Source organism: Antedon mediterranea, chromosome 6, assembly GCF_964355755.1.
Source record: "Antedon mediterranea chromosome 6, ecAntMedi1.1, whole genome shotgun sequence".
NCBI lineage: Eukaryota > Metazoa > Echinodermata > Crinoidea > Comatulida > Antedonidae > Antedon > Antedon mediterranea.
This window is the reverse complement of record NC_092675.1, coordinates 28532236-28558063: the sequence shown is the minus strand read 5'-3', so window position 1 is coordinate 28558063 and position 25828 is coordinate 28532236. Positions and strand designations below refer to the sequence as shown.

At 33.6% G+C, this 25828-nt stretch overlaps 2 protein-coding genes and 2 non-coding genes across 5 annotated transcripts in view; 3 read left to right on the top strand and 1 right to left on the bottom strand.

Annotated features, from left to right (window-relative positions):
• LOC140052628 (cyclin-G-associated kinase-like) overlaps positions 1-15122 on the top strand; it is a 21149-nt gene extending 6027 nt beyond the window's left edge. Inside the window, exons 7-22 of one of the 2 annotated variants that reach the window (XM_072098288.1) lie at positions 494-583; positions 927-1062; positions 1652-1940; positions 2704-2902; positions 3150-3272; positions 4043-4176; positions 4421-4534; positions 5300-5498; positions 6427-6506; positions 7110-7303; positions 7629-8590; positions 9147-9300; positions 9885-10139; positions 10607-10755; positions 11155-11283; positions 11629-15122. In XM_072098288.1, coding sequence (XP_071954389.1) covers positions 494-583; positions 927-1062; positions 1652-1940; positions 2704-2902; positions 3150-3272; positions 4043-4176; positions 4421-4534; positions 5300-5498; positions 6427-6506; positions 7110-7303; positions 7629-8590; positions 9147-9300; positions 9885-10139; positions 10607-10755; positions 11155-11283; positions 11629-11778 — 3357 coding nt within the window. In that variant the 3' untranslated portion in view covers positions 11779-15122. Of the gene's footprint in view, positions 1-493; positions 584-926; positions 1063-1651; positions 1941-2703; positions 2903-3149; positions 3273-4042; positions 4177-4420; positions 4535-5299; positions 5499-6426; positions 6507-7109; positions 7304-7628; positions 8591-9146; positions 9305-9884; positions 10140-10606; positions 10756-11154; positions 11284-11628 lie in introns of both variants that reach the window. The other variant, XM_072098289.1, reaches the window with a different exon arrangement.
• Positions 9621-9750, top strand: LOC140053118 (small Cajal body-specific RNA 8). The gene has a single exon (XR_011845981.1). It is a non-coding gene; the product is annotated as a small Cajal body-specific RNA 8 (non-coding RNA).
• Positions 11316-11445, top strand: LOC140053119 (small Cajal body-specific RNA 8). Its single transcript, XR_011845982.1, has one exon. It is a non-coding gene; the product is annotated as a small Cajal body-specific RNA 8 (non-coding RNA).
• Positions 15025-25828, bottom strand: LOC140052629 (HAUS augmin-like complex subunit 3). The gene is made up of 14 exons (XM_072098290.1): positions 25760-25828; positions 25159-25348; positions 24679-24789; positions 24083-24166; positions 23743-23854; positions 23120-23299; positions 22663-22808; positions 21853-21987; positions 21503-21683; positions 20787-20939; positions 16856-16949; positions 16552-16708; positions 16113-16287; positions 15025-15703 (listed from the first exon to the last, which is right to left on the bottom strand). Exons 2-14 carry the CDS (start codon positions 25335-25337, stop codon positions 15575-15577), a joined length of 1836 nt encoding a protein of 611 aa, XP_071954391.1. The 5' UTR covers positions 25338-25348; positions 25760-25828; the 3' UTR covers positions 15025-15574.

Below are 25828 nucleotides of genomic sequence, written 5' to 3'. Positions count from 1 at the left end.
CATATCCTTTAATCTCACTATCATAAAGATTACTGTAAGATAGAAGTTGTCATAAAAAACCTTGGTGACAGATTGGATTTGAACTCAGCACCCTAGCATTGGTAGGCAAGCATTATAACCACCAAACTGCAACTCCACTGTAATTTTTGTTTTGAATTTTAATCATTTTTAATCGTTTTAACAGTACTTTAACATTTGCCTATAGCGTTTTTATGTATTTTTCTTGTAGTTTTATTGTCTTAATTATGCCAAGAAAAATGAATTTTGATTTTAGTTGACCAATAAAATGTCTTGAATCACTTTAATTTGATTTGTGAGGCCAATATTGTCTGATATTGTTCTCACCCAAGATGTTTTGAAACAGCTTGCCTTTTTATGCCTTTTATGAGTCCCACACTGTCCACTTGACCATGGAGTCCCACACTGTCCACTTGTAGCCTTTTATCAGAATTCCTAATCACTTATTGTTTCAATGATATATTTGTTTCTTCAGCTTCAGCAATTCACCACACCAATGTACAGACCTCCTGAAATGCTGGACACATACAATAATTATCCAATTAATGAAGCAATGGATATATGGGTAACATATTGTATTATGCAATTAACCATGTATAGTTATTTGTGAGAATACTGTACCCTACTCACCTGCAATCTTTCAATAGTGTGCCATTTATTTATTTATTCTGTTACTAGACTACAAAGTTGTTGAGTCTGTGCGGTAATTCTGCAAATGCTCATTTTTATGAATGCTGAATGAAATTTTTTTTAATACATTTACGGCCGCCATCTAGTTGGTTCCCCCTCCTGTTGGAATCACTTTTCAGTCTGGAGTATGCCCTCTAGCCTTTGGCTTATAACACCTCTCTGGGGAAGAGTGACATGGTATAATGCTGAATTCTTGACATTATCTATTGCTGTTACAGGCTCTTGGTTGTATACTATACTTGCTGTGTTATGGCCAACACCCATTTGAAGACTCGGCTAAACTTCGTATTATCAATGCTAATTTTACATTACCTGAAGAAGATAGTGATTTCTGTGTTTTACATGATTTGCTACGTAAGTCACTGATATTAAATTTAAAATGGTACATTAGAACATTCTAGAGAAATGAAGGGGGACCAAATATATGTAAAACACTATGGCCCACCCCTATTTAGGAAAAACATTTAACATTTAACATTTCAATTGATATAGCGCCTTTACAATGACCGATCATCTGGTGAACATAATTATTTCGGGAAAAGATGGGTTTTCAAGAGTTTTTTGAAAATTATAATTGAAGATGAGTCACGAATTGTGCTTGAAAGGTTATTCCAAAGGTCTGGGTCTAGCTTTGAAAATGAATGTTCACCAGATGATCGGTGAACATGAGGAACATTGAGTTTAGAAAAACCTCTATAAAGGGACACTTTGTTGAATCCAGAAGGTGTCCTTTAATTGGTTCTACTGTATAGAGTAGTTCTTAAGACCTGAAATCTTGGCTACTGGTTTCAAATGTGACCTTTCAAAAACAAAACTCCCTGAAAACTTGACAAGACCAAAAATAATTTGTTTAAATGCATTACGAAAACCAAACACTGAGTGACCAGTAGATGTCTGTCAGATATTAGTTGAGTTAAGTAATACACTATGGTTTAACTAACAGGTGGGATGCTGCAAGTTGACCCTAGAAAGCGTCCTAACATCAGCGATGTTGTTGCTAGGATACAAGAAGTAGGAGCAGCACGGAATGTTGTCTTAAAGACGCCGGTTGACCTCAGTGACGATGCTATCTCATCTGGAAGTCAATATAAACGGGAACCTGAAGCCCAATCCCCTCCTCCAGCTAGTGAGCAAGATAGTGGAAAGTTCCTGGGAATAATGAAGGGAGGAGCTGGAAAGTTATTTAGTAATTTAAAGGATACGTCGTCAAAGATGGTGAACACTGTAGCCAGGTAAATATTTGTCTGCCACTATTAATGTGGATAAAGTATTTTAAGTTTATACCTTTATATTTGACATAGTTGACTTACTTAATTGGTTGCATTATGTTTTTATATTGTTTGTTATTTTGTTTTATAGTATTGACCATTACATTGCTTTATGCATAGTCTAAAGCTCTGTCTACTCTACACAACTTGTTTGACAAAAAAAGTATGATGTGCCCAAATATGGTAGTTAAATGCTTAAATATAGAAGTGATATTACATCATCATGCCCATATACATGTATGTGCACATCACATTTTTTTGTCAAACAAGTTGTTAATACTCATACTATTTCTACTACTTTCTCAATTCTTCTAGTTAAATTTATTTATTTATAATTTAAAAATGACCACTCTCTCTGTTAATATAATATTTAATACTTTGCAAACAATTGCCAGGGGAGGATGTCTTTACTAATAATTTTGTGTATTTACATATAAATATACATAGTGGAGAAGCTGTAACTTGGTGTTTAACATGCTTTCCTTCCAATTCCAAGGTCCAGGGTTCAATCCTGACCTAGTGCCAGGGTTCAATCCTGACCTAGTGCCAGAGTTAAGTAACTCATGACTGTTTCTACTCCACTCCCTAAGCTGCAAATGAGAATTTATAAGCATAATTTAGCCAATCCATCATGCAGTTGACAAATTGGCGATTTACTTGCTTTTGGAGGTATATGAAATAAACTAAGAAGTAAGTTTATCATATTATATTATTGTGTTTTTGTTAGTTATGCCAAAGGTGATATGGACATATCGTACTTGACATCTCGCATCATTGTGATGTCATATCCTGCAGAAGGTTTAGAGTCAACGTACAAGAACCATATTGATGATGTTAGAGGGTACTTAGATTCAAGGCATCCTGGGAAATATATGGTGTTTAATTTAACACAGAGGAAATATAATGCAGTCAAGTTAAATAATAAGGTTTGATATTAATGTGTATTTATTATTATTTAGATTAAATTTAATAAATGCAGAGATACACTGATTTATCTGTTAATCTTTTATAATAAACTAAATAAGTTATAAAAGTAGAATAAAATGTAAATAACATCATGTGTTTCCAAGATAGTTGTTAATGAAACATTAATACTTTACATTTAGAAAACCTGAAACCTGACTTTACTAGTGTTTATTCACCATGCAAACAACATTTCAAATTTGATTACAGGTTACTGACTGTGGTTGGCCAGTGAAGAGAGCACCAACTTTAGCTCTGTTGTACACTATTTGTAGGAATATGTACCTTTGGCTTCAGAAAGATCCTAGCAACATATGTACTATTCATTGTCAGGTATGTCAGTCAATAAAGTCCTATAGGTATTAGGGACTTTACGAAACAAGATGGGAAGCCACAGGACAGTGTTCATAAATAATTTATGCATGTGCTTTAATAAAGTGGGTGGAGATTAGCGTGAAATTTTGTCGTCTTAACTTTTTGAGGACGATAAAGTTGCCATTTTCCCGTTTACGGAGAATGACTAGAAATAATTTACATATTACCTTATAATATAATAATCAAAGGTCAAGGGTCAAATTCCATGCTATTTACAATCTTAAATATAAACTTTATGTTCAATATAAAAATAAAGGATAAGGGCCAATTTACACTAGGGCAATAACTATATATAGATAAATATGCATTTTTCATACATAAAACAAAGAAATCTAGCAAGTTTTCATCCTATGTCTATAGGATCCCACCTAGGCTTCCTTTGATGAAAATTATATTTTCACATGTCCAATCAAATGACGTCATGATTGATAACAGCACTAATATCATGACAATACGATTTTATTAATCATGACGTCATTTGATTGAGTTAAAAAAAATATTAGTTTTATCAAAGAAGAAGGAAAACCTTTCTAATTTCTTTTGTTTTATGTAAGAAAAATGCATGCTTATCTATATATCATTGATCGTATAAATGGGCCTTAAAGGCATCTCGTGTTATAACTTACAGAGAAAGCCATGAATGACTTACTTTCATCAATGACTAACTTGATGGTTAGACTTAGCTAACATAGATTAATTATCTATATAACATGGCTCTTTGTTTATAGGATGGCAAAGCCAGCTCAGCGACTGTCATTGCATCATTCTTTGCATTTTGTCGGATGTTTCGTTCTATTGATGCTAGTCTGTACATGTTCCAAGTTAAGAGAGGTCCACCAGCGGTAACACCATCACAAAAAAGGTATACAATACTCTTAAGCAAAGTCCTCACTACGACGCAAAGTAAGATGTATGCGCAACATACATGATTTGACCAATCACAAGTGATAGATTATTTGAACTGCCGCTTCTGATTGCTCAACTCGCTTGCAATATGTCCTTGTGTTGCATTTCTAGTGTGAACCAAGCTCTAGAAATAAAATGATAATTTAGTACCTCATAAACGTGTATGAATATCTAGATAAGAATTGTTTCTTTTTTTGTAGGTACATGGAATATGTATGTTCTATGTTAGCGGACGAACCAGTGATGCCAAACCCTCATACAGTACGATTAAAGAAGGTGGTCTTGACCCCTGTACCTCTATATAACAAACAAAGGTAGGCTAACTATACTTCCAATTTTCAACTTCATTTTCTAATACACTATTAAAATAAATACAATAATATTAAATTTCAATATAAAAAGCAACTTTTGGAAAGTGTTGGAAAATAGGTAGATTCAAGTGAACTGCCCCCTACACACTATTAAATCAAATAATAAAATAATAATGAATGTTTCTTGCCCATATCTATGATAGACAACTAATCATTGTATAAATCTATGTACATCTCAAAGGTCATGTGGGTGTCATCATTGTCTAGTTCTTTGTATTTCAAATGATAAAGTAATATTTAAAGCATGGGAGGGGCTTATATTGATTGCCATACAGTATGTGAACCTAGGGTGGGGTCAATTTTGATTGGCTAAGATAATATTGTTTTGTCCTATGCATTCAAATGTGAGAGGGTAGCACATTGTTTATACTCTTTGTAATTACAAATAATAAAGTAATATTTAAAACATGGGGAGGGGCCTATATTGATGGTATAGAGTATGTGAACCTTGGGTGGTGCCAAATTTTATTGGATAATAACTAAGCTATTGTTTTGTCTCATGCATTTAAATATGAGTGTGGCACAGTATTGAGTGAATACTATACTACTAAAGTACAATACAGTAATCTAATTTACTTAGCTGAATATATCAACATATGACTTTACCTCTTTGTGGAGTGCATACTAAACAAACACAAGAAATGTGTCGCCAAGAACCAATCCGACACTTAATGGAGAATTACTTTAATAGTGTATTATCCATTTCAGGACCGGATGCCGTCCATTTATAGAAGTATTTCACGGTGAAGATAGGATTCTGACAACATCGCAGGAATATGAGAAAATGCAGGGTTTCCGGGTGAGTGACTGTCAGGTGGAAATCCCTATTAAGTTAGAGGTTGCTGGTGATATTATGATAGTAGTGTACCATGCTAGATCAACGTTTGGAGGCAAGATGCAGGGCAAAGTAAGTAAAGCTCTGTGTACACTATCAAACTTTATGTGACAAAAAAATGTGATGTCTCCATATATGGACATGATCACTACCATATTTAGGCACATCACACTTTTTTGTCAAACTAGTTTATAGTGTAGACAGCAATTTAGACAACATTTAAATCATATTTTTATTATCAATCTCAATATTCAATTTTATTCTTCCAATGATAACATGGAAATAACATTAAAATAAATATAGTTCAAGTTCAAGTTCAAAAAACATTTATTTGTTCAACAATGGCATTATACAGTATAATATATAGATGTGTACATAAATGAAAACTAGTAATAAGCCATCATTTGGGGTCTTCTGTAGAAGAAATCAAGTTTCTTGTCTCGAGAAAGACCCCAGAAACAATACACATACATTTAAACTAATACAATTTACTACATAAAATAATAAATAAAAACGATGAAATAAAAATAGATACTTTCAGTGTACTACAATCATAATAATATTAAAATTAGTATAAAGAAATAAGATATTTTTAAAAATTTTTACGAAAAGTATTAAGAGATTTAAAATGCTTTAGTTTGTCATCAAGATCATTCCAGATTCGCGGTCCTGAAACAGAAATAAAATATTCGGAAATTTTCAGTCTAAAAGGAGGTACATCAAGATGCTGAAATTTATTGTCGATACGTAAATTGTACTTGTAAATAGTAAATATTGATGAATAATATATAAAATATTAAAAATATAATATATTATAATGTTATTTAAACAGACCAAGATACAATATTTAAAATCAACAAATAACAGAAAATAAATCCGCAAAAAATCTTTATAATTGGACATTCAATTTAACCAATTCAATTGGACAAATTGATGATGTTCTAATTATTTTTCTACATACTTTTATATAAAATTATTCTGATTGTTATTGTGTTTTTAGGTAACGGCTCTGAAGATGTGTCAATTCCAGTTCCACACTGGGTTCATCAAGCCAAACGAAAGAGAAATTAGCTTTGATAGGTAAGTTTATATCAAACATATTTTTAAAAATTTTAGTAAAATGTAGAGGTCTGATTACATGAACTTATTTAACATCATTTAAATTACAAAGTCAAAATTAAATACTGTAGAAAAAAAAACAAGTTTAACTTACACCCTTTTCACACCTGCAAAAAAAATAACAAGTTATAACCAGGTTTGCATATTGTGAAGACAATTTTGTGGAAAATCTCGGGATGTTTCACAAGGGATCTCTGGGAAATCTTGGAAGAAAAACACACAAATGACAGGCCTTTTTTTTGTTCTGTGATGTCCCGAGTTGTTACTGCGCACGTGTGTATTAAAGTGACCAATCAGAGTAATCAAATAGTGCGCAACTATGCTTCTTGTTTTCCAAGATTTCTTTGGGTTCGCGTATATACGTGTATGAAAACAATAATAAATTATTCAAGATTTTACTTTCTATGGACCGAAATAAAAGATTGAATGAAAGGGGTATAAAAAATGTATATACAGTACTAATTTTAGATTCTGTAATGTCAATATTTATCTTTGTGTAGACTTGGATTGATTTAATCTTTATTATATAATTTTCACAAATATTGTTAACATTTTATCTTTCAGGTATGATCTAGACTGCATTGAACAACCGGATAAGTTTGGTGATAACTTCCAAGCCTCCGTTCATGTGGAGGTAACAAACAACGATGAAGCTGTAGATCAAACACTGCCCTGGGTGAACTTTGACACCCAGCGCATCAATCCAAAGTATTGCTTTAGTGGACCAGAGGAACAAAAACAAACTTTTAGCCAATTTAGTAAGTAATTATGGAATATAATTATCAAATATTAAGCTATTTACAATCCTTGTATTCCAAAACAAATCCATAAAGATATATTTTCGCCCAGAAAAAATAGTTTGTAAACATTTGAATGTTACATAATAGTAATTTACTTTGACCGAAAATTGAATTAAAAACAAAATTATTTACCTAAAAACTGTTTAAAGCAAAAATAGTAAAAAAAAAAAGTTAATATATGTTAAATCATTTATGTTATGGCAGTGACTAACTTCTTCAAGTTAAGGGCAATACATCTTTAACAATCATTTTCAATATTAGAACTCTCATTTTTTTTGGACAGAACATTTAGATAGGAAGGAGAAATCCACGCCGCAACGAAAGCAGAAAAAGGCAGCAGAACGAACAGAGAATATGGTTGCACCGAAGGAAGAAAATAAAGTAAACGATGAACAATCATCTAATTCACAATTCTTTACAACACTATCATGGCAGGAGGTAGACAATAAACATGAACCAGACCCAGAGCAAAGAGAACAATTATTAGAGGAGTCAGACGATGATGGAGATGACTTCGGTTCTTTCCACCTTGAGCGGGCTAAAGTGCATCATACCATCGATTCCGAACCGTCAAAGAATGGTGTGTTATTTGAGGCTGATTTCTCTAAGGAAAATATGCAAGCAAAAACAAATGATGCTAATTTTTTCGAAGCTAGCTTTTCTCCAACACATTCCAGTCAGTCGCAGTCCCCAGAGATCGTTGATCTTCTTAACATGGGTGGGTCTAAGTCACAGAGTACAACAACTGACAGTCAAGAACAATTAAATGATGTGAATCTTTTTGATACCGGTCCACCAGAGGCTAGTAATTTTGATCTGCTTGCAAATCCTGGTATGGGATCAGGGCAAGCGCAAGAGGGTGATCTACTTGCCAATCCTGGAATGGGGCAAGCGCAAGAGGCTGATCTTCTTGGAGGTGGATTTGCAGGCTTAAGTCAACAACAAACGACGTCATCGCAATCAAACACTCCACAACACACGGCACAAGCTCACGTAAAAGAGACACACACTCAGCCACCTGCTAGTGACCTCTTTGATCCCTTTGCAGCGAGCGTCCCTGCAAGAGCTCCTTCTCCACACCCACCAGCGATTAATGTAGAACAAAAGACAGTTACTGATGACATGATGTTTGATCCATTTGGGTCACAGAGTAATGGTACTACTTTGACGCGCCAAGCACATAGCAGTAATGACCTATTTACAGATTTTTCTGGATTTCAGGATAAGCCTGCAATTATTAAAAAGGTATGTTAACTTATTTTCATTTTTTCCATCATTTACTATGATTAACTATAACTTATAAAAAGACAAGTTTGCGTAATACTCTCATAGGAAAAGAGGAAAAAGGTATTTGCATGGCAAAATATCTATCTAAAAAAACATATCTTTAACTTTTTTTTCCTTTATTTTTTAAGTGGTAGCCATGACTTAAACTTTGCAATCTTATTTTGGTGACCTACCACACACTGTATTACTAGTTATATATTTATATCTTTCAATTATTTGTCTTACTTTGTATTAAAATGTTTTTGGCAAACGAATAAAACAAACAACTCTGGTTACTTACATAACTACCGTGTACCCAGTTATATAATACTGCAAACTATTCTAGAGGGGAATCCCTGTTACCAATATTTTAGATTTATACAACTTTTAAAACCTGTATTGTATGTTTTTCTATTGATTAAAGATATAAGCAGAATCTTTATCAAAGAGTATAATACATTTCTAAGTGAAAGTAAATTTTATTTTTCACTTAGCATTACATACCACTGTTTACTAACACATTGTCTTCTTTTAGCAAAGCAATAGTGGACCTAATCTGATGGAAGGGTGGGATGTGAATGGTCCTAGGACAGCACCTACTAGTTCACATCAACCCTCAAATATGAACTCAGCAAGGAGACAAAGCCCACAACCACCCCCTTCAGCTGCTGATCCATTCTCTAACTTTGGTAAGTAAAGCTCTGTCTACACTATCAAACTATAGTTTGACAAAAAAAAGTTTTATGTGCCCAAATGGTAGTGATATGCTTAAATATGGTAGTGATATGCCTAAATATGGCAGTGATATGACATCATCATGTCCGTTATGGGCACATCACATTCCATACGGTTTCTTTCCAGTCTTCAGAAACATTTTAAAGTTGTTGAGACAAATATCAGTAATTGGATGATTTAATTCCATTATTCTTTCCTTTAGGCATCATTTGCTTTGATTCACCTCTACTAATTTAACTTTTTAAATATTTTCCAGTAATTTGTGTTTTTTATTTGGGAGGCAGATATCCCAGCAATATAAACATATGATTGTCTGGACACATGACCTCCCTACAGTATGCTGCCCTCTGAAGACCGTAACTTAGGAAGTTAACTGCTTACGGACAGATACGGGGCAAACAAAACTAATCTTGTATAGGAATGACGAACTTATTTTTGTACCGTCATTGCTTTAAAGCATTAACAAATGTATGTTTGTTACATACAGCACTAATACATTTTGCTAGTGATATTCTTTTACATTTGTTTTAACCTTTAGGAAGCATTGGTAGCAATCTTCCTAATGCAGGTAGCAACAAAAGCCAGTCATTTGGAACATGGCAAGCCAAGTCTTCTCCGGTACATCAAGCCCACCCTCAACCATCATATAGTCGACCTTCACCAAAGAAAACTCAACCAGCCACTCAGCAACCACAATCTAAAACATCACCGAATTACTTTGCGAGTGGGTATGCTGGTGCCAGTGTGTTTGGAAGTAGAGATGAAAGAGGACCAAGGGGTAACTTCCCAGCAGGTAATGAAGGAATAGTTTGACCAAATTGGTTAACTTAAGAAGTGTCTATCATTGGTGTTTTTTATACAAATATCTAGCTATATCTATGGCAATTAGTTTAAAGCACCTTGGTTGGTCCTATCATTGATCAAGGGCTTCTTTCATCCAGTACCCACCTTGATCAGAGGAAAAGCCTTGAGCCAATACGCCTGAGGCGCATACTAGATGCAAGGGCAAAGAGTCAGCAATTCTGATTTCAAATGCCTAATGGGACTGCAGCACCAACAGAACCCGATATTCTCAGATGGTTTTCCATCCCAAGCTCTAACCAGGCCCAACGTTGCTTAACTTTGGTGATTTGACGAGAACCGGTGTTTCAATGTGGTAAAGCTGTATGCAAAAATACATTATTATAATAATGGAAACGTTTGATTTAATGTATAAATTTTAAAAATATATAATTTGATTAATATTACTTCATTTCTTAGCTGGTGTACCTGGTGCTAAGAGAGCAGATTTTGGTGATTTACTCTCAGGTCAAGGCTTTACTGCGTCCAATAAGAACGAAGGACCTCGTACAATCAACTCAATGAGGAAAGATACGTTGTTAGAGGACCTTGGACCTGACCAAGTTAAGGTAGTAATATACTGTATTGAGCCTGTCTGCGTGAAAACGATACGCAACGCAGCGTGTTAAGCATATAAACGCGAACGCATTCTATATAGTCCTCGTATACAAAAAATACTAGATTGCGAAGAAATTATTCATTCCATTGCAATTAACAATATATACAACTTCACTGTGCTTTGACAAGAATATGTGTTGTAATTTATGTAGTCCTAATGTATTATATTAGATTATTATTTTTTATATTAAATAATGTTTTTGAACACATCTTGTTGGTTCCTCATCCTCTACCCTTCGGCTTATTACACCTCTCTGGTTCATACTTATTACTGCTCCTGGGAAATCATATACTTTTTAACTTGCCGGATAAATATTATTAATACAAAATGTACTGTTTTAATATTTCAGATTAGGGAATGGATTGCTGGTAAGGAAAGGAATGTGAGAGCACTTATTTGCAGCATGCATGATGTATTATGGGATGGCGAAGCAAGATGGAAGCCTGTTGGCATGCACCAGCTTGTCACTCCTGAAAGTGTAAGTTAAAAGGTTCCTTTTTATATACGATTTGGGAGGCAGATATCCCAGCAATTTAAACATATGATTGTCTGGACACATGACCTCCCTACAGTATGCTGCCCTCTGAAGACTGTAACTTAGGAAGTAAACTGCTTACGGACAGATACGGGGCAAACAAACTAATCTTGTATTGGAAAGATATCTTGTATGCTAATACATTGTGCTAGTGGTATTCTTAAAAATTTATTTTTGGTCATCATCGTCATGTCCATCACTTTTTTTGTCACATAAAGTTTCATAGTGTCGACAGAGCTTTATACAATTGTTTTATTAAATAAGTAATACATTCTTATTTTTTTGTAGGTTAAGAAATTTTACCGTAAAGCTGTTCTTACCGCACATCCTGACAAGCAAGTAGGGACACCAAACGAAGAGATCGCTAAACTTATATTCTTAGAGTTAAATGATGCATGGGCGGAGTTTGAAAAGAGTGGACAAAAGGCACTCTACTAATTACACAGTGTTATATAATAGTAGTATAGTAATAGTTGTACTACCCAAGTGCAGGGAATATAGAACCTTGTTGTAGTATATAGTATAAATGAAATCTATATACAAATATTTATGTAAGGTCAGTGTTGAATGTGTGTATGATATTCAATGCCACTGTGATTGTGTCGTTGACAAACCCTAAAGCTCTGTCCACACTATCAAACTTGATGTGATAAAAATATGTGATGTGCCCATATATGGACATGATGTCATACCACTACTATATTTGGGAATATCACTACCATATTTGGACTCAAATATAGCACTGATAGTGTAAACAGAGCTTTAGAGATAGCAAGAAGCTTTAGCAAGATATTGGTAGTGAATTCTGTACACTATAACTAGAATGTGTCAATTCAATTAGAGTATACCCTGTCCCCAAATATGGTAAATATAGATTTTATGAAAATGATGACTTTAGAGGATTGCGTTTTAAATTAACTAGCTTCAGTTTTCAACTCAATTTCCAACTAAGTTTGTAGACATATAAAAACAGTATCACCTCATGTTGTTTCATAAAAGAAAGAAAAAGATAGACTTTAATAAGATTCGAACCAAGCATTCATATTTACAAATGTTTACCATATATTAATATTATATAGAAAAGTGTGCTTAAACTGTGCTCATTGTTTTATATCAAAATAATGTTTTTCAAATTTTGTTTTTAATAAGAGAATATAACTTGAAATATGATCAAATTGATCATACAAATTTGTACACCACTATGTTATTCAGTGATGTGTTTATTAAAATAATTTACCCAACATTACAAAAATTACATGTTTAATTGTATAAGATTACTAAAATAACTTAGGGCATGATTTATTATAATAGATGAGTATGTTGATATATATCTGTATATTTAAGATATGCAAAGTTATAGCTATGAAAGTGGTAAGAAAAGACAGTACTGGGTTGAATGTTTATTAAGAAGTATCAGTGGTGGGTCCATAGTGGGTGTAACACTAACAGACCCTAATCTAACAAAAATCTGTTAAAAATTTGAATAATTATAGCTGATTGGTTAACTGGAATTATAACCGTTTAAGCCTGGAAATCACAATTAATAGTCATTGCTGATTTTCAGGCCCGAAGCTCACCCCATGCTATACTTTGAATCCCTCCCTAAAATTAAACCTTGTACCTGACTCTGGTACAGTAGTTAATACATGGTACAAATAACAGTCGTTTTATGAAAATTTAATTTTGTAATGCCAACTATAAATATTTTAGGTTAGAAGAAAACTTTTGTGAAACAGTGAAATATTATAGACCATACAAATTCTGCGTACTTATCTATATTAGATTGGAAGTCACTAACGGTATGGCAATTATTTTGTATAATTATATATATCATATTATTTTGGTTTGTAGGTACTTAGTCTAAAAATGCCGGTGCAATTGTTTTGATCAGATCATTCCGTTACAACTGGTGTTTGACTAGAATACTATATTATTATTCTAAGCGTTTTCAATAAATTGACCATTATTCTTTATATATGTTAATGTACAAATTATAGTTGTATTATAAATTGAAATATACCATACCTTTATACTTGCAGTATTTTTATTTAATATATTGAATTTTATTATAATTTTTCTATTTTTAGATTATATTCTACAAAATAATATTCTTATAGAATAATTTCGTTTTTACTTTTTTATTTCCATGTTTTAATATTACAAGCTAAATCATTTTTTTTCCCAATAATTTTTTTATGTCAGTTTTATTTCAGTTTTTGTTTTTATATTAGTCCATTCATGTATTCATATATATTAAAGAATCTGTTAATACTTAAAAGCATGGGATATGTTTGGAATCTATTTGTAGGTAATTTTCTTTCAAGATATTCGATTGTATTATATAAGTTATATTGTTTAAATGAAATATTGCCAAGTTGTATATTATTCCTAGATTAGTACATAGTGAGACCAGGGAAGAGTGAAATTTCGCTCTTTCCTGGGGAGAGGGTGGTGGCCTCATACACAGTGAGTTGTACACGTACTTGGTGAGTGGGTTGTAGCCATACGAAGTGAGTGGGTTGTACTACTTGGACCAACGCATGCTGTACCTAGAACATTAATCTAAAACTCTGTCTACACTATCAAACTAGTTTGACAAAACAAGTGTGATGGTAGTGATATGCCTAAATATGGTAGTGATATGACATCGTGTCCATATATGGGCACATTACATTTTTTTTAAACATAGTTTGATAGTATACTAATATTCTGTTTTGGGCTTTTGCTGGCTTTTATTCCATTAAGAATAAACTTAAATCAAATACCATCATTTTTCAGACATTTTACAATTATGTTTTTAATTTCTAGCAGATAAACAGCTAGATAGTGTGATAAACATATCTAGAAAGAGACAAATATCTTATGATAACGGTTCACAGAATTATGATTATTAATAATAAACTGAAGATAATTTTACGAATAATATTCTTGTGCCATTATATTGCGCTTGTCATTTGTTTGAAAACAAAATAAATTCATCAATATATTTCCACAATAAGCATAAGAAGGATTGAATTGGACAAACATTGAAGGAGACAAAGGGATGAGATGTGAGACAGCAACAATAGTATATAAACACACATTTAGTAGAAATTGTCATCAATGAGTGTAAAGCTCTATATCAAACTAGTTTGACAAAAAAGTGATATATATATATATATATGCCTAAACATTTTGTTGTCACATAAAGTTTGATAGTGTAGATAGAGCTTAATAGATATTATTAGTAGTTGGTTTGTTACAACAATTATACAAAGACATTTTTTTAACGGAAATTTCTGTTTCCATTATGAAGAAAAAGATCTTTCAAAATTATTGATTGATGAATACACCATTAGAGATGTAGCTAAAGGAGTTGTCAAAATGAAGAGGTGTCAAAAAATCAAACAGTACTTTTAGTTATTGAGTGGTTTCCTGAATAAAGGGTCTTTCACATCTGTTCCGGTCCGTCTGCCCCTGGCAAATCAAAACGAACGTCCATGTTTCATTTTGTGCGTAGCCACGTGAAACTGTAACATTGACGTTCGTTTTGATTTGCCGGAGCCTGAACAGAACCGTGCCGGAATACATTAAAGGAGTCAGGAAGTGTACACCTTGGTTTTGTACAGTATGGGTCCACTGTATATAGAGAGCTGGTCAATAAAATTGTACAAGAAATACTACAAGAGAATGTATGTATACAGTATGACGATTTTATTTGTACAGTTATTCTGTGATAGGTATTGGTGTCTTTGAAAATCATTCTAAAAATCTACAAACAATATAAATTATGTACAATATAATACACGATGCACATTTTTTTGTCATCTTTATTCTAAAATATACAAATGATATATTCATTTGTTGTTCATTTAAGTTCTTCTAATTTTAAAAACAAATGATTTCTATGAAAATAATTTTGAATTAGAGAGATGAATATCACCTAATTGTATTGTTTTCAGTAGTCTGTTTAAGTCCATTTTGTTTAATAATAATCGCTTATCTAGTGTCTCGCCGTTTTTTCAGTGCTTCTTAGAACACTACTTTAAGCTACAGTAATAGTTGTTCAGCTAACTGAAACTAGTCTTTAATATTCCATCAGCTGTGTTAGTAGCTGATATGTTAAATAATCTATCATCTCAACCCGGTCTGATAAGAAGTTATTTTCTTCAACCATCTGTGCTTTTAATTGATTTTTTTATATCATCTATCATCTCAACCTGGTCTATGAAGAAGCTGCCTTTTAATTGTCATTTTATTCAACCATCTGTGCTTGTAGCTGATGTGTTAAATCATCTACAGTTCGTCTTAACTTGCTCTGGTCTGTGAAGAAGCTTGTATAGAGAGTTCTTTGCTTGGCTAGTAGTGGATCCTCATGCAGTAACTGTAGAAAACAAAGCATATGTTATTAGAAAGATTCAACACATCCTTACGTAATGTTTATGAGCTTATACATAGCATTACTTTAGTAAGGGTGTGTGGTGCAGTGTGTTGATCATGAGGTTGTGACAAATCCAAAGTTCGTTGCATTGCTTGTACCCTTAGGCAAGACACTTTACTTATGTTTGCCTTTCTCCAACCAGGTGTATAAAATGGGTTACTGGTATTAGGTCAAAACACAACTGCACTCATTACTAGCTGAATTTTATTCAAAACATTACTGGGTTAATAGTGTGAAGCACTTAGAAGCTTTGTGCATTAAGCGCTATATAAGATCGCCAGACATGAACAGTGTTGGAACATGTGTAAGACTCTTTAAAAAGGTGCTAAAGAATTCAATAATATAAATGTACCTTTTTCTTGCTACTGTACTGTGTCATGACATCCAAAATGTTTTTCTCTAAACTTTTTAAGGCCATGTCTAGTTGGTTTATAGCATGAATGATGGGCCGAGGGCTTAGTACGGGCTCACCACCATTAGCTGACCCTGAATATACCAAATCCTCACAAACCTTTAGGTTACGTTCACTGCAATGGTAAAAAATTGATTTATCAAATGATTTAACAAGCAAGTAAATTGTGTTTGGAGGTCAAAAATTAATTTTAAACTTCCTGGTTATATACAGTACTTTAATATTCTTTATACTGGGTAGCCTCTTCAGAGACTGTTCTCCCAGAGGGCCCAGTGTATAGTACATGACATGATTAAGTTCACTTAGGTTGACCCTGGTCTCCCCAATTTCATTTTTTGTTTGTTATACTAAAATTAACTAATAAAATCAAAATTCTTACAGTTCTGTTAATTTTGAATCTTGATCAGTGTTGGTGGAAGACAGTGAAGCTTTAAGACTAGTGAGGTTGCTTACAAGTTGTTTAGCACCCTCAATCAGACTTTCATATGTCAAGAAAAGTTGCTTTTGTGATCGTTCTTTACTTTCCGGCGAATAATCTGGAATTAATTTTTTTTTAAATCCTAATTATTTATTATATTTATTATGTAATGCTTTAATATATTATAATGTACAGGAATTAAAAGAATCATTTTTACAACTGCAAGGTAATAATGTGTATAATACTGATAAAACAAAGTTCATACTTAAAATTTGATGCATTCTGGTTACAAAGAGATCTCTGGAATCGATTGTTGCTCTAGGTATGGGAGGCTGGAGACTGGGATCAGTAAGTAATGTCTATACTTGGTTAAGTATAAGTAAATAATAATGTTCAATATTAATAAGACATGACATGGAACTAACTTTGTCAGGGCATTAGCTCATCAAAAATACCTACAGTATGTACAGCTGTTTATTCCTAATAGTAGAGAGGCCAAATACACAAAAGTCCTCTATAATAAGTTTGGGGGGCATTTTTTGTTAATAGCAGGCAACCATGTTGAATGTATCCTTTGTGGGGTGACAAAAACGATAGGGGTGGATGCCATCTTCAGTTTTGGGTTTTAAGGTCAGTTTATGTGGTCAAGAGGTCAAACAAGGTCAAAATATAGGATTTTTTTTTATTCACGGAAAATCATCTACATCATCAGATCTATCCAAAAAGGTATATCTGAAGATCAACTGATGCTTCATATTATAATAATTATGAGATAAACATTTAATTTTACACATAAAAACATAGGAAATTAAATATAAAAGTGTCATTTTCTCAAAATGTTGTTTTCACATATTTCTGTAAAGTACACACAGTTTTTTAATAGGCTTTTCCCAGTCATTGTAAATTTGTCTTTTTCATGTTGTCCACCAGTCATCGTTTTGATTTTTGTCGGAAAAAATAGGTCAAGTGTTATATGTATGAAACGCCATATGTGCCAAAAGATTGGTCTTTTACTATAATATTAATATTACCTATAATAATTAATGTAATACAGTAATATTTAGAAATTTGTTTTTAGAAAAATTATTAATATTACCTATAATAATGTAATAATACTTAGAATTTGTTTTTAGAAAAATTTCGAAAACAGAGACCCCCTATATGAACAAGTTTTTATTGAAGTTTGTTGTTTCAAGAAATCTCGAAAGAGAAACCTGGGTATCGAGTCTTTGCTTTCAAAAACCCTAACTATTGGACTTTATCAAGGTTGGAAGGAGTGGTAATTGGGGACTTCTTCTTGAGGCCTTCGCATCTATGCTATCATGGCTGACGGTGATAACAAATATAAAACTCCTTAAGTAATTAAGAAGTCCTTTATACACATGGATAAAGACGGTTTTAACGTTATTTACAAACATTACGTTACGTACTGTGTCCAGGTATGAAATCCATTTCTCCAAAAAGACATAAACGCACTTGAAGAGGACAACGTCATGCGACAAATCAAATTCCAGCTATCCATTCTTATTCATATGAAGATTGTTTAAAGTTTCTTGGCCTAACAACCCTGTATGACAGACGAATTCATGGTGACTTGATTGAAAATTTTCAAAAGATTTCGAGGGTGTAGCCAAGGAAGACTTCCTTCAAATGAGATGCAATCTAAGCAGAAATACACGAGGACATCAGCTTAGACTTTTTAAACCTAAACTTCACAAAGGACTGATAGGAGATCCACTTTTTCACAATTAGTAATTATATATTTTAATAGTTTGCCAACCAAAGTCGTCATTTCTGAAACTACCAACACATTTAAAAACCGATTGGATTCGTTGTAGAAATGAGGTTAAAAGGGTAAACAAATTTACCTATCTAAACTATCAGAACCAATATTCTAAACACCGAGTGGATGATTGATCAATTCAAAATAGAATCATTGGTATAACATGAAACGCTGTTAAATTCATTGATAGGTTCTGCATGACATAGTCAGACTGATCACGAATCACACATAATACACAATATTCTTTCGAACTGACAGATGATAAGGAAGATCTTATATTTAAAGTAACAACTTATTGGAAGAAAAAAAACAGTAGAACTTAGAACTTCATGAGCCACTGAGAAAGCATCGCTCTAAACCTTTGCGGATTTCTATAAGGCAACAGTTTCGATAAAGTATATAAAAACTGACAGAAAATCTGCTGATCAACCATTGGAGTATGATCATAGCCCAATTTTAATATCTTTAACCAAATATGACTTCACATATCTTGATGGATGGCGTTGAAATACCGACAGATGTTCCAGAAGAAAACTTACAGTAAAAACATGATGGTCATGCACTATAGGATGCAGTAAACATGGCTGTAAACATTTGGTGACTATGCAAGTATTTATTCAAGTTACCTAGATATTTCATCATTTTGTTGTATTTGATCATTACATTGGAAAGGGGTGGATAAAAGCAGTGACACGATTGAAAGGATAGTCCCAATGTACTAATCTGTACTTCCGTATGTGTTTTGGGCCACACTCATCGGTTTGGAGGAGAACAAATATCACAAAGTTTTTAGACATTCTTTATGTCAATAACAAAGAGCTTGCAATTATACATGAAAGTTGATGTTAATTAATGATATGCACTTTGTAACAGTAGCCTTCAAAAGTATGGACGATGTCTGGTATAGTGAACAATAAAGTGGTTGAAAACCTATTAAGAATAATCTAACCAGCTTCCATGCTATTACAGGTTGCAGCACGTCATTATTTGCTGGTTATGGGAAGAGGTCATACTAGAAATCATTTGTAACGCATCCACTCCTTGTAAATGGAATTGATTAAGATTAAGACTTTCCACGTACAGTGTACACTAAAGTTTAATATTGCCAAATATATGGTACTCTTGAGCAGAACTGTATAATAACAGACTACTCTTTGGTGCTACCTCCATCTAGACTCAGTGACCATATACCATTAACACTAGTGATTATATTTCCCTTAAATATTAAGTATTTCACTTCACTCAATAAATATTTAAGTACCTGTATTTCTACTTCGGGAAACACTTAAAATTAAAAAAACTCGCCTATGGTGAATACAGACATCATAGAACCTAAACATACGAGCCAACTATCAGGCAGAGCTATCAGTAGGCCTATGTGGCCTAAATGAATCGGGTCGTTTGGAAGCCCCTAACCCAGTAGTCAGTTTGGAACTTGTTACATGTGTATGTAAACTAAAGAGCCAGATGAAGTTGTTACAGAAAGCATGCATATGTGGTTGTGATTCAATCGTTTGCCGTTACCCAGATGGCTAGTAGGCATTATATATCAGTGCTTGAAGGAATACCCACCTCAGAGCGTTACCTCCTTCCATCCCAGAAAAATTTCGAATATTGGCATGTGCCCATGCCGCCCATTACTCCCAACCCACAAACCCTCTGTGACCGTTTTTAAATGAAATTTAAGACATTCCAGTAGGCCTCCAATTTCGGTTATTTTGATACTCTAGGACTCATCCTCTCCATTCCTTGAACACCTTCCAGGAGTGACTCAAAAAGTTTAAAATCTTCCCAGTACAATTCTGGTCTTTTTGACACCACACTATAACCATCAGCTCCAGGCTATCATGAAAATTATATTTATTTCAATTATTAATACCGATAATTAACAGGTATGTGCTCTATTTGACCATATGACCTTGAAAATGACCTTTAAACTTGTAAGTTGAAAAATTGATGAACTTCAGCATCTACAGCAATATGTCAATAATGATCCAATAATGGTTACATTTCTTTTAATTAGCTTATATGTTGTTGAAAACAGCTTAAACCTCTATTTTACCAAATTTGACCTTATAACCTTGAAAATGACCTTTGACCTGAAATTTGAGAGCGGCATCCACCCCTATCTTTTTTGTCATCCCATAAGGGATATATTCCACATGGTTGCCTGCTATTAACAGAAAATGCCCCCCATGATGAAAAAGCTCACATTGGCCGCCCTACTATAAAGTCTCTATGTGCATTAAAATAATATTAAACAGGCTTAATAAAAAGAGTTTTTTGTTTTCCCTCCTTCCTTTACTTGATACTATTAATTCTGCAATGATGGTTTTTATTTTCTGGCCTTGGTTATATACCACTATTGCTAATGATTTATTTATGAAGTGAAATCTACATTGTAAAAGAATACAATTTGATCTTTATGTTTTTTTACGTCTGTGTGAAGGAGGTCCCTGGAAGCTGTAAGAAGCCTGTGTGTTTCTCTTAAAAATGCAGCCTCTGTTTCAAACGCCATGCTTAGAAACTCATGTCGTGCCCTCTGAACTGTCAGTTGTTTTATAACCTGAAAAATGATTGATTGATTGATTGATTGAAATATATATTTATACTGGGTAACCTCTTTAGTCAAAGACTGGTCTCCCAGAGAGCCCAGTTGGTGATCAGTGGCTGTGATGTACTAATACACCGGGGTAACCCTCTACTCGTCTCGAAAGATGTACTAGGTTCTTTAAAGTGCACATGAGCTAGTTGTGTACACTGGACCTACGGTTTATAGTCCTTATCCGAGAAGACTCGTTCTACCACCAGAACCATGGAGTGAGTGAGCCTCGAACCCCTGCCGATGTTATGGCTACGTAATTACGGTTCCACTGTCTTAACTGCTCGGCCACTCACTCACTCATATGCAATGCAAGTTCAAAATAAATAATAAACAGTTTGAGATGCTCTGCAAAATAAAATAGAAGCATCAACAGATTTGATACTGTATTGGCATGAATGAGTTTAGTCAAGGCTTAGTTTTGAATCAGTTTAAATTGAGCTTTTTTTAGGCATAGTGATAAAAGCAGACCCCAGTAGTTTATTTCCATTGACATCTTCAAGATTTAAATTATAAATTCAAATTACCTCATCCTGTTTCGAGGTGAAGTATTCTTGTCTAGCAATTTTTAGATTGTAATCACCAAACAAAATCTCAGTCTGCTGTAAGGCAGCGTTCTTCTCAATGAGCTCTGGAAGCGTATCTGCTAACGTACATGCTTGCCGACTAGCTTGCGCAAGACTCTTCTCAACATCATGTACACGTTGACTGTGGGTCATATAAAAGAAACAAAGTTACCAACAATACGATAAGGAGGGATGTTTCCAAATATCAGAGTGATGTGCCCAAATATGGTAGTGATAGGACATCATCATGTCCATATAAGGGTACATCACATTTTGTTTGCTAGTGTAGACTGAGCTTTTCTTCTGCTTACCTAAGTTCAGATGCGTTTGTTGGGAATGTCCGTGTGTCCATTGAATTGATTAACTGGTGCGCCCTCTCACAGGCTGCTTGCAGTCGTCTCTTTTCAACTAGTGCTTTCACATACTGCATCTGACTTGTTGGATAACTAATTTGAAATACATTTTATTTTTTTATTCTTTTCAGCAAAACATTGCATAAAAATAAATAACACAAGTGGGGTGCAGAGGAGGGTCAAGGGATACGGTAACGAAAACATCACACATGTATTCGTTTTTGACGAAAAATTGACGGCACCTTCCAAAATATGACTGTTAAATTTTAACAAAGCGCAGGTACGTGTTGCTTGGCTGGCCTAGCGAAACATCAAAGCGAGTGAGGACTTTAAAAACTTCAAAATTGAGTCAAGCTACAGCGTCACAGTGTTGGTGCAAATTGGTATTTTAGGATATTTTAGGTTGGTTTTGTGAAAGTTGCTTATATTGTGAATTTCCTGGTGAAATTGTTTCTCTTTTTGTTTTTTGTATGATTTATATATATGTTCTATCCAAAATAAAGAAACTAAATGAATGACTGAATTGACCCGGCATTTTTAGTAAATTACTTTCAATAAATTATCTATTATAATTATATTATAATCATGCATGCAAAATATGCAAAATAGATCAAAGACTGTACTCGTTTTGTAGTTAGGAATATGACTTGTGATATTCGTCCACACAAATACGCTTTATGAATATTAAATGAGGCTCAGCTGTGTGACGTCGTATCCGTTTTCATAGGATTGTGAAACCTCCCTAATGACAAACGATATGGAACTCACAGTGCCTGTAATCTTGCTACTTCTTTGCAGTTACTTGCTGTAATATGTTCTTTCTCCCCTTTCAAGACCAATGTTGATGGGTCACTAAGGTCAAGTAATTGATACCAAGATGCTGGTGAATCCTGACCAGTTATACCCGTTATTCCCTACAAAATATTATATTTTTTTAGTTTGTTTTAATGTTGCTAAATAAATATTGCTATATATGATTTAAACATTTAGTAACTCTAAAAAAAAGAGCAAAATATAGGATATTAGGTTGGTTTAAGTTTAAATTTAAATTAGTTTAATTTTATGGCCCACCATACTTCAAAATCCTGGAATGACTGTTACAACAAGCAAAGAAAAGGATGTGACATTAAAAGTGTACATGTAATGTATATTGTGTTTAATACATCTAAATGGCTAAAGAAATTTTACTTCAAACATACTATGAATCAGGAAATTACCGAATTACCTCAAAGAATTGTTTCTTTGTGTACTTGGTCAAGTCTTGAGTAAAATGTTCCTCTGCTCGACAATAATCTTGCAATGAAAGATGCGACAAGAACATTGCGTCGTTGGCATCACCATCACAGGAATATTCCATGCTTACATCATTAAATGCTTTGCTAAGATTCTTCAGCGCAGTGTTCATCTATCAATATATTATTGTTTTGTTTTATTATTTGTATGGCATTAAACCAGGAGTTCTCAGCAGTTTTCTACCATGCATAGCTTTTTAATAATAATAATAATAATATTTATTCGGCAAAAGTTCATAAAGTACATTTTACAATTCATCTTGCCAGGAGCAAGTAATAGGCATGAGCCCAAACAGAAAACTGCTCTTACTCCATCCATTTAAGGTTTTGAGTAGGAGAAAGTTTATAGTAAAAAACAGGACAAGCAGTAGGACCCTCCTATGTGCCTCTGGTGGGGGTTGCTGGTGAGAAACCTTGCATTAAACAATTGTACAATGGTGTTTAACAATTATGGTTGGTAATCATGTAACATAAAAATTAGAAGAAGTGCCTACACTTTAAGAAGTTACAATACACTGCAAGAGAAATAATCAAAATATGATGATTAATATTTTACCTTATTGTTATCAGAATGGATCTGTTCTATACTTCTTTTGTAACTTTTCTTTGCATTTGCCTCAATCGCACCCAGTTTTGTGATCTTATGCTGTCTTTCAGTGTGATGTATGCTACGAATATTATACAAATAACAATAAAGACAAAAAAAATTATTTAATTTTGTTTATAAAAAAAATGTAATTAAATTTTTTCACTTATAAAAAGACAACATAAATAAAAAGAAATTTTCTTTAAATAACGGTTAAAAATGTTATTTTTGTTGCTTGATACAATCTTTGGTGGGGACAATACTGTATATCTATTAACCACAGGAAGTTCCTTTTAAAAAACAAACAAACCTCAGTCTGTTTCGCTGTTGTATAAGAATCTCTTTCCTTTTTTTAGTAGATTTAATGTCACCTTGTAGTTCAGCAATTTCTTTCCTACAAATAAATTAAAGATAAATTTGTCAATTTTTCTTTATACTTCGTTATCATGTCTTTTATCACACACAGAGCTTAGGATAGGTAGAATTTCAATGTTAATTTTCTTTTCCATTTATTGAACAATATTACAAACCCAGGATGAATAGGCGTGACTAACTCTCCTTTTTCTAACTATTCCCCCACTTCTCCTTTTCTAACTCCTCCCCCTTCTCCTTTTCTAACTCCCTACTCTCCTTTTTCTAACTCCTCCCCTCTTTTTTTTCCAACTCCTCCCCCTCACCCTTTTCTAACTCCTTCCCCTCACCCTTTTCTAACTCCTTCCCCTCACCCTTTTCTAACTCCTCCCCCTCACCCTTTTCTAACTCCTCCCCTCATCCTTTTCTAACCCCTCCCGCTATCCTTTTTTCTAACTCCTCCCCCTATCCTTTTTCTAACTCCTCCCCTTCTCTTTTTTCTAACTCCTCCCCTTACCCACCTTCTTTTCCTCAAACCACCTATTTTGTACTTACTTAAGTTGGTCCTCTGTCAGATCATCCTCTTCAATGTTGGTGGAGCTTTGCAATGCTTGCTCTAGCTGTGCTCCTTCAAGAATCCCTCCTGCTGCCTTCAGAGCAGAGAATCTGAAATACATTTTCAGAGGTGAATTGTAATGGTGCTATAACTTTTTAACTTTCACTGCAAAATAACATCTTGGTTATTTAAAAAAAAAAATAATTTGTATTATGGTAAGATAGGTAATTTATAGTTTCTGTTTATTTTGTCTTTTTATATATAGGCTACGAAATAGCCTAGGTATTCACAATGTTTGTTTGAATTATTTATCTTCATTATTCATGGATATCCTGGGGGAAAATACATTTTATCTTTAATCTATTCTAATGCTGTGAGTTCTAACATTTTGTGGTTTATTATCAAGCATAAATATGTTATATCTAAGGGTTATACACGGTCATGATTCAGATACATAATTATTTTCTTTAGGCACTTACTCTGTCATTTCTTTTGAAGTAATTATTAACGATGGATTAACATTGCTACAAAACCAATCAAGGAATGGCAGAACTGCCTCGTCTTCACACATCCATTCAAAATCTTCTGCCTGGATTTCATGTGATCCTCTATAACCTAAACTATTAATGATTTCCACTACTTTTTTGCCAATTTCCATAGCTGTGGATACTTAAAAAAAATCACACAAAAAAAACATTATTTATAAATTATATAGGCCTAGGGCCTAGATATCAATTATGATATAGCCTAGGCTTAACTTATTAAATACTTGTTCATGTAGGCATAGTGCTAGCTAGGCCCTCTACTCTAGCTAGGTTAGTGTAACTCTCTAGCTACACCTAGCTAGGCTAGTCTAGTTACCCAGTGCAGTGGTGTACAGGCGTACCGGATAGGCCCACTGGACTGCTACTATATTACAGCCTATAGCTAGCTACCTACTAGTACTAGCCTAGGTTAGGAGTACAGTATCTAATAAATAAGAATAGATTATAAGAAGTCTAATAGCCTTATTATAGTCCAGGCCTAGTGGGTAACCTATTTATATTTGCCACAAATTAATTTAGACAGATATTGACTTGCCTATTATAGGCCTAGGCCTAGGCCTTAGTAGATGATTGATTGATTGATTTATTTATTTTTGCCGCTCCG

Excerpts from the sequence above, each read along its gene's own strand:
- LOC140052629 (XM_072098290.1), bottom strand. The coding sequence starts at position 25,337 with ATGGAAATTGGCAAAAAAGTAGTGGAAATCATTAATAGTTTAGGTTAT. Across the intron at positions 22,809-23,119 it reads CAAAGAAACAATTCTTTGAG|GGAATAACGGGTATAACTGG; the intron begins GTAATTCGGTAA and ends AATATTTTGTAG. Across the intron at positions 21,988-22,662 it reads GTAGCAAGATTACAGGCACT|TTATCCAACAAGTCAGATGC; the intron begins GTGAGTTCCATA and ends ATTTCAAATTAG.